This window comes from Lynx canadensis, chromosome A2 (assembly GCF_007474595.2).
Source record: "Lynx canadensis isolate LIC74 chromosome A2, mLynCan4.pri.v2, whole genome shotgun sequence".
NCBI classification, from domain to species: Eukaryota; Metazoa; Chordata; class Mammalia; order Carnivora; family Felidae; genus Lynx; species Lynx canadensis.
In genome coordinates, this window is record NC_044304.2 from 162581036 (window position 1) to 162590008 (window position 8973).

An 8973-nucleotide genomic window follows, 5' to 3' on the forward strand; every position below is an offset into this window, starting at 1 on the left:
CAGGCTCTGTGCTGACAGCTCAGAGCCTGGAGTCTGCTTCGGATTCTGTGTCCCCTTCTCTCTCTGCCCCACCCGTGCTTGTGCTCTGTCTCTCTCTGTCTTTCAAAAATGAATAAACATAAAAATAAATTTTTAAAAAGCTGAAAAAACAGCAAGATAGAAACTCTATTTAAGAAGGGCTTCCTAGGGAAACCCACCAACAACAGTGAGAACAGACAGGAACGTTAGAGGAAGCCAGCTCTACAGCTTCAGCAAATATGAACACAGCCCAACTCGTAGACAGATGAATACAAAACCTCACCCGCAGCTCTAGCTATGTTAATTCCTAGTATAAGATAGATCCCATCCAGCTTTCCACATCCACACAAGGTGTGCTAACAGGAAAGAAGAAGTCCAGTCTGGAGACACAGGGATGACCGGACTCAGATATGGCACAGAATTGGGGATTGTCAGACGTGTGTGTGTGTGTGTGTGTGTGTGTGTGTGTTGTATACACACATACATAAAGAGATTTATTACAAGGGATTGGCTCAATTGTTTTGGAGCTGACAAGTCCCATGGCCCACAGTCAGCTGACTGGAGCCGGTGGAGTAGCTCCAATCTCTGAGGATGTGCCACCCAGGACCCAGCAGTTCCAGTCTGCAGGTCTCGACCTGAGAGAAAATACTTAAAGGAAGTTGGAGTTCAGGAGGGAGGAAGAGACAATGGGCGTCCACCACAATGGCGAAGGCATTGGTACGTGCAGGAGACAGGCAACTTGCAAACAAGGGAGGAGATCAGTAAAAAATCAGGCCCCTGGCACAAAATTTTCTGAAGGGTCTGCTGCTTCTTTCTAAGCCTCTGAGTTATCCTGGTTCAGGACAAAAATAATAACAATACTGATGTTCTTGTTTTTCCTGTTTATATTACCAAAGCCGCAGACAAAGTGCAAACAGCCCGTGTTCCGACTGAGAAGGGCTTGGCCCTGGGTGTTCTCACCCACTTCCTGTTCCCCACACAGCAGACTTTGCTCTTTCTTGAGCAAAGCTCAAGCAAAGCTTGAGCTGAACTTTCTGATCCCATTTTACTGAAAACTATAAGCAATGTATTCTATATATTCATATGCCATGGACACTTTCCTCTACCTCTTCCAGTCAAAGTCCCCAGAAGCCTGCAATGTGTCGTCCCTAAAAGGAGAAACAAAGAATTCACAAGACAGCATGGACCCAGGAGACAGAAAACATGACCATTCCTCTTCCTCTACGGCTGACGAAGTGGTAAGTCTGAGTGAGTGAGAGTGTGTGTTTGTGTGCGTGTGTGTGTGTTGTGTATGTATGTTTCTGTGTGTGTTGTATGTTTGTGTTTGTGTATGTGCTGTGTTTGGGAGTGTATGTGTATGGGTGGAGTGTGTGTGATGTGCTGATGTGTATGTTTATGTTGATGTGTATCTGTGTGTTTTTGTGACTGTGTATGTTGTGTATTTGTGTGTGTTTGTGTGACTGTGTATGTTGTGTATTTGTTTCTGTGTGTATGTGGGTGTTTTATGTTTGTGTGTTTTGTGTGTGTGTTTATGTGTTTATGTATTTGTGAATATGTGTCTGGAGTTTTCTGATTGTATGTGTGCAGTGTTATGTGTGACACGTTTGTGTGTGTGCATGTTTGTGTATAGGTGTATGCTGTGTTCATGAGTGTGTGTTTGCAAGTTTGTGAGTGTGTGTATGTTTGCAAGTGTGTGGGCGTGTGTTGTGTTTGTGAGTGTGTGCTGTTTGTGACTATGTGTGGTTGTATTTGAGTGTGTGTGTGTTTGTTGTGTTTGTGAGTCTGTGTGAATGTTTGTGAGTGTGGGTGTGTGTTTGCGAGTGTGTGGGTGTGTGTTGTGTTTGTGTGTATGTTTGCAAGTGTATTAGTGTGTGCTGTGTTTGTGTGGATGTGTGTTTGTGAGTGTGTGGGTGTGTGTTGTGTTTGTGAGTGCACGTGTGTAGTGCGTGCAGTGTGCGTTTACAGTGGTATGAACCCATCCATGAATAAGAGTCAGAAGAACTCTGTTCCCTGCTCGAATTCACTGTTTAGCTCTGAGCAAGATGCTTTGGCGAGTTGACTCTCCTCCTGAGAAGCGTTAAGTGGGGGGACATAGCTGCTTATGCTCTGTGCTGGAGACAAAACCTACCAAGTGCGGCGAGGCAGACATGTGAGGTGCTGGCCAGGCAGGGGCAAAGCAGCGAGGCCTGGGGCGCGGACTTACTTGCTGGTGCAAGGCTGGGGCGCACAGTGCAAATTTTCTGCCTGTGCTCCTCACCCAGCTCACCTACCCGCCCTGCTGTTACTTTCCACTGAGCCTCCCCTTCTTTCTAAAGGAGTCACGAGATTTTGCTGGTGAAGTACTGCCTCAGTTTCCACCAAGGATGTAAGGAAGCGAAGGACAAAGAGGTTGAGGGGTCTCCAGGTACAGAGATAGGAGCACTAATCTCCTTGTTCCAGAAGCCCTTTGGATAGGCAAATGCTGTATCCCTGCTAGGGATAGCTGGGGACAGCTGTTCCCCTGACCTGGTCACTCTCTTTTCCTGAAGTCACATGACTTACTGGACTGGGACTGTTTTGAGCCTGGCCCTTCAGAGGTGACATTGCTAAGTAAAGCCAACAACCATACAGCAAGGGCCACACTGACCTCCCGCTGGGCAACTCCCAGGATAAGGGCAGGACTGAAGTCATTTGCCAGGTTAACAGAGTACAATGGCCTTCTGAGGATGTTGTGGCAATGGGAAAACCATGCCTATCAGGGCCCCTGTAGCTGGGTCTCCCCACACCCCACAGCCTTTGTCTGGCGACATTCATCTGACTGTGTCTCTGAGAGTCCTACATGTTCTGGAAAAACAGTCCTGGAGCCATGCAGTTTCCTCCCTGACTCCACAGAGAATATCAAGCAGCTATAGGCTGACGGGCCCCTGACATAGGGAACTGTGTTAGTCCATGAGGCAGGATGCACTGAGCGAGGTTACATGCTCTCCTCAGAAGGATGCCTGAAGTTCCTGGATAGAGTGGCATGGCCCTTCCCACAGGGGAGGAGACCTCAGGGACATTTAGTTCAGGCCTAGCATTCACACTTATGGGGGCAATAAGGCCTAGGCAGTGTGACCATCCACTGTGACCAACTGATGGCCGTTGGAGATGAGCACTGCGGTCTCCTGGCTCCCAGCAGGACTCTGCCCCGCACCCTGATGGTCCCATTCCTGTCCTCACAGCAGAACCTGGCCACCAACCTGTAAGCCCTCTGTAATCCTAACTTCCTAACTGCCAAGCCTTCCCCAAAGGTCAGGCCTGGACTACCCTTTTTGGCCCAAGATCCCTGCCCCCATCCCCCAGCCAGTCCCTCGCCACGACATCCTGCCCACGCCCTCCAGATACGCTGTGGCCACACCAGTCTTCCCACTGCTCTCAGGACCCAGTATCAGACCTGCCTCTGCTCTCTGTTCTTTTCTCTCCTCACAGAACGGCTCTAGGACCCTGTCTCTCCAAATACTACCTGCCACCTCGGCTGTCAGGCCAGTTCACGGTTCACCTTTCTCCATGAAGTCTCTTACACTGCCAATAGAGACCACAGTAGGGATGGGGGGAGAGGAGAGAAAACAGGGTCTGCAAAGGAAGGAGAGACCCCTCAGACGCCCTCCTCTCTCTCCTCATTCAGGCCGCTCCCCTCAAACCTAAGCTTCTGGCAAGAGAAAGGCAAAAGTCAGGTGCCTCTTAAAACTGTTGAAAAACCAATAAGACATATTATGGTTTTCTCTAGATAAAGAAGGAAGAATATGAAGAGATTGTCCAGGAGAATCCTGCAGGAGCACTGTGTCAGGATCCTAAACAAGACGTTATAGGAGGTAAACTACTTTCTAGCAGAAATGAGCTTGAGAGAGGTGTGGGTGGGGATGTTTAATGACAGGTGGTGCACTGGGACAGGCAGCGGGGTCCATCCCTGTAGAGATTTGCCCACCTGGGCTGCCATCAAGGGGGCTTTGGGTTGGGGGGGGTCTTCCTTTACTGCAGCCAAATAAGACAGAGAGGGCCCTGATGGGTACGGTGGGGGAAACGAAGGGAGACACAGCGCCAGCCGCCCCCTTTACTAAATCTCTGTGCCAGGCCCAAAGAAAGGGGTCTGTGCATTCTGAGCTTTCTTCCTCAGGTAGGATGTGCTGATAGTCGGTGTGACCAAACGGCTCACTGGAGCCCGAGGCTCTGCAGCCAACAGACCCCATGCAGGTGCTTGGCCGGATCAGATGGGAGAGCTCTCAGGGTCATACGGGTTGCAAAGCAGCATGTGAGCAGACAGGATGTACTTGGCTGCTGCCTCAGAACTGGGCTTGGCCTTCTGGAGGGGGTTCTCTCCAAAAGCTACTGCATCAGGGCCAGGCTTTTAACTTTCAAGGGCTCAACTTTGCCATCTACCTTGGGCAGACAGAATCTGGGAATGCTGGAAATCCATCCAATTTCCTGCCCAGAAGAAATTATTTGTGATTAATTATGTATTTTAACACAAACAGTTTTTTACTACATGAACTTCAATGGCCTGAGCCACTGGGAGAGAGCCTTATTAATAAACCACCAAAGCAAATTACCCGTAGAAGTGCTGATACCCGATTTACCTATTCTTTTTTTTTTAAATTTTTTTGATGCTTATTTTTGAGACAGAGACAGAGCATGAATGGGGGAGGGACAGAGAGAGGGAGACATAGAATCTGAAGCAGCCTCGAACTCACAGAGTGTGAGATCATGACCTGAGCCGAAGTCGGACGCCCAGCTGATTGAACCACCCAGGGGCCGATTTACCTATTCTTGCAGCAATCAAGGTTAAATATTACTTGAAAAATCCTCTCCAGCGCTCAAGTGGTATATTTAAATTCCAGTGGTGTGCTCTGGTCCCAGGCGTGCGCAGAGACAGGGTTTGCTATCTTTGCCCAGCTTTTCATTGGCTGGGAGGGCAGAGGTGAATGTTCCATGCTTCCTTGAGACCCTCATCCATTCACTCAAATTCCTGTCAAGTCAGCTGGGGGAAGCTGGAGGGAGTCAAAGCCATTCAGTCGGAATTGGCTGCTGGGTCAGCCTGGCCTGGGTGGCAGGCAGCAGAAAAAACATGTCATTGCTGAAGAGATTCTGAGGAAGTCAGTGCCCATCCTCCCCTCAGGAGGCTCAGGGCTCTGCTGTTGAGACACATCGCTATCTTCAATGGGGGAATAGGCTTGGAAACCATTTATTAGTTGGCATTTCTCTGTGTGCTCTGGGTCTCAGATCTGAAAGGTCAGAAGGGAATTAATTCCCTTCCTGGTGCTCAGCCCCAAGAATCCAAGAACCTTGACACTAGGTTTCTCGATATTAAATTGGCATCTCCAAGTCCCTCTCAGCTCATGGTTCTGGCATTCTGCTGGGCGAGAATGTCCAACCCAGACTTCAAGGCTGCTGAATAGGAATGTGGCCACAGGGTGTTTCTGCACTTGGAGCCTGGGGGTGGGTTGCGGTCGTCCCACACTCCCAACATTCTCTGTCGCAAAAGCTGAAGAAGGTGATGTGGTCAGACGCAAGAGGTCACGTGTTTCTTTTTCTTCCTGCTCGTACTGAGAAGGATCTCCAATCAGGGAGACTTAGGGAAGCCCAGGGTTCCATAGTCATACTGGGCTAATTCCCATCTGGGTGAGAACAGATGACCCTGATAAGAAACGTCAAAACCGAACCATAAAAATGTGGTATTCTACCACACCATCCAGCAATTCCCCTTCTGGGTGGATACCCAAAAGAACTGAGAGCCAAGGACTCAGACATTTGTACACTGATGTTCATAGCAGCATTATTCACAATAGTAAAGGGTGGAAACCACCCGAATGTTCATATATGTTTATGAATAAACAAAATATGATACAAACCTACAATGGGGTATGATCCAGCCTTAAAAAGGAAGGCAGTCCGGACACGTGCTACAACATGGGTGAATCTGAGGGCGTTATGCTGAATGAAAGAAGCCAGACACAAAAAAGCAAATCCTGCAATATTCCACTCGCATGTTCTACCTAGAATGGTCAGACTCCTAGACGCAGAAAGAACACTAGAGGTCACCAGGAATTAGTGCGGAGGGAGTAATGGGGAGTTGTGGTTTCATCAGGACAGTCTGGGGTGATAAAAAAAATTCTTGAGGTGCACAGTGATGATTGCACACGATGTGAATGCACTGAGCGCCTCACCTCAAACTGGGTACAATGATGAATTTTGTTATATTCTATAATTTTTTACATTGTCTTTTTACCACACTTGTTAAAAAAGGCTTTAAAAAGGCAAGAAAGAACGTGAGCCTCCCCCGTCCCCCCCCCCCCGCAGGTCTCCGGTGCAGAGGCGGGTCTTCCCCCCCCCCCCCCCCCGCCCCCCCGCCCCGCCGACGCCCTGCCCCGGTCAGGGAGCTCCCAGCCACGCGGCTCTAACCCCAACTCCCTCTGCTTTGTTTCGGCGCTTCCAGGTCTGGGGAAGGCCCCACCGAGCCCCCAGAGACTGAGGCTCCTCCTAGTGGGGAAAGCCGGCAGCGGGAAGAGCGCGACGGGAAACAGCATCCTGGGCAGGAAAGAGTTCCCGTCTAAACTCAGCGCTCAACCGGTGACCCGGGCCCTGCAGAGGGCCAGCCGCGACTGGGCCGGCCTGGAGCTCGAGGTGATCGACACCCCCGACATCCTGTCCCCGTGTGCCCCGCTGGAGGCCGTGTGCGAGGCGGTCGTCTTTTCCGCCCCCGGGCCGCACGCGGTGCTGCTGGTGACGCAGCTGGGCCGCTACACGGAAGAGGACCGGCGAGCGGTGCGGCGCCTCCAGGAGGCCTTCGGGGTGGGCGTGCTGGCCCACACGGTGCTGGTGTTCACGCGCAAGGAGGACCTGGACGGGGGCTCCTTGGAGCAGTACGTGCGGGAGACCGACAACGAGCCCCTGGCCCGGCTGGACCGGCAGTGCTCACGGCGCCACTGCGCCTTCAACAACGCGACGGGCGGCGCGGAGCAGGAGGCGCAGCTGCGGGAGCTCCTGGGGCAGATCAACTGCATCCTGTGGGAGAACAACCACCGGCCCTTCAGCAACCGCGCCTACCGCTACTGCCAGCGGAACGGTCTGCGCGGAGACGGCCAGGAGAAGCAGGTGCCCGGGGGGAGCGGCTCCGAGGAAGCGCCCGGCGCGGAGCCCTGGCGGGAGGGTCTGTGCCAGATCCAGAAGGAATCGGAGGAAGTTTACAGACGCCTGCTGAAGAGGGAGCCCATTTGAACCTCGGCCGGGCCTCAGCCTCCGTGGCCAGCTGTCGGCCTCTCCGTGCCCGTGCGTCCTCGGCCATCCCAGTCTCCTGATCCGCGGGTGCGGTCCGGAGCGCCCAGCTCGAAGCCCCCGGGGGCCTTCGTCACACCTTCCGGGGCGGTTGAATGGCTTCTGCGCTGTAGGGAGCAGCAGGCCGGGTGGAGAGGAGAACTCTGCAGTGCGCGGGGGTCTTTCTGGAGGGCTGTTGCTGCGCATGGAGAAGAGAGCCGAATGGGGTCTGGCGCTGGCCATCTAGCTGCATAAGGAGATAGGTGCGCCTCAGGTGCGCCTCAGCTTCTTTGAGGTTCTAGATGCTTCTGGAGAGTCTGACCAACTGACGGAAGCAGAATTGGAGCAGACTGGAGCAACATACCCGCCCCTAGTCTCTTTTCCTTCCTTCAAGCTGTGTGACAGAGGGTCTCCAGTTACCTTCATCTGGGAGGGGTGGGAAGTGCTGGAGGGCGGTCAGAGATCAGAGGACACAGCGCCAGGTCTGTTTGGTTTCGTCCAGTGGTTAAGTCTCTACAACCAGATGCCCGCGGACTACATCTCGCAGTGTGGAGGCCGGGACACCTCTCTAGCCCAGACCTAATGGACCTCTAAGAAAGTTTGAGCGTTTCTTTTGCCAGAATACTCAGAAAAGTGTCTCAGGGCCCAACAAGACTTATTTGGGGGTGCATACTTAAGTCTTTGTGCCAGAACCATTTATTAGATATGCCATCAATTTCCCACTGAACTGAATGAAGCACGTTGATCATATGATACGTTTTCATATTCTGTAAGATCTATGTCAGGATTTTCGATTCTGTTCTTGTCTCCTACTTTTCTTCCTTTCTTATGAATAAAATATTGATTTCATTTCAGAGGCTTTGCGTATAATATGTCAGTCTACATTTTTATATTTCCTTTGTTATTCTCAGGCATCCATTCTTCAGGGTGAAAGCTAAAATCATTTGCATTTCCATTAGAAGATTAATTTCTTTAAGTGATCTTGTTTTAACTGTCAGCTTTGTTAATTTCATAACAGAAAATACATTGACCCGATCTCGCCGTCCGTGAGTTCGAGCCCCGCGTCGGGCTCTGGGCTGATGGCTCAGAGCCTGGAGCCTGTTTCCGATTCTGTGCCTCCCTCTCTCTCTGCCCCTCCCCCGTTCATGCTCTGTCTCTCTCTGTCCCAAAAATAAATAAACGTTGAAAAAAAAATGTTTAATAAAAAAAAAAAAAGAAAATACATTGACCAAATGACAGCCTCATTCACTGAGTCTAAATGGCAAGTTACTCAAAACACGTTATCCAGTAAAAATCCTTGAAAAAAAGAAAAATAAAATAATAAAATAAATAAAAATCTTAAAGAAATTGGTTTTAATTACATCAAATACAGTGGGTTCTTTTCTCCTTTATGATTAAAAATCAGCGGTGATAAGTCCCACAAGATTTCAGGAGAAGGGATAGATGGGGCACTATCGCTCCCTCAGCTTCAGACAATGGGGGAAGACGTGTGTGGATATGTTCTGGAAACTCCACAGTCTGTGAACCGGTAAGAAAAAAAGTGATGTGGGTGGAGGTGGGGGTGGGCTGAAGACAGAGTGTTGTCTTGGCCGAGGCTGTGAAATCGCCAGCTTCAGAATTTGTGCCTTTCTAAAAACATCTCTACACTGAACAAAGCATGAAAAATGGGGATGTGGACAACCAGAAGAG

General features: G+C 50.6%; 1 protein-coding gene across 1 annotated transcript; it reads left to right on the top strand.

Moving 5' to 3' along the window:
• The first annotated feature begins 962 nt into the window (after positions 1 to 962).
• Positions 963 to 8138, top strand: LOC115509373 (GTPase IMAP family member 6-like). The gene is made up of 3 exons (XM_030308798.1): positions 963 to 1256; positions 3764 to 3848; positions 6467 to 8138. The coding sequence occupies exons 1-3, from the start codon at positions 1083 to 1085 to the stop codon at positions 7246 to 7248; spliced, it is 1041 nt and encodes a 346-aa protein (XP_030164658.1). The 5' UTR covers positions 963 to 1082; the 3' UTR covers positions 7249 to 8138.
• Positions 8139 to 8973: the final 835 nt, after the last annotated feature.

Bases quoted from the DNA above. Each gene is read 5' to 3' on its own strand.
- LOC115509373 (XM_030308798.1), top strand. From the start codon at position 1,083: ATGTATTCTATATATTCATATGCCATGGACACTTTCCTCTACCTCTTC. The intron at 1,257-3,763 runs GTAAGTCTGAGT...GGTTTTCTCTAG, and splicing joins CCTCTACGGCTGACGAAGTG to ATAAAGAAGGAAGAATATGA. The intron at 3,849-6,466 runs GTAAACTACTTT...CGGCGCTTCCAG, and splicing joins TAAACAAGACGTTATAGGAG to GTCTGGGGAAGGCCCCACCG.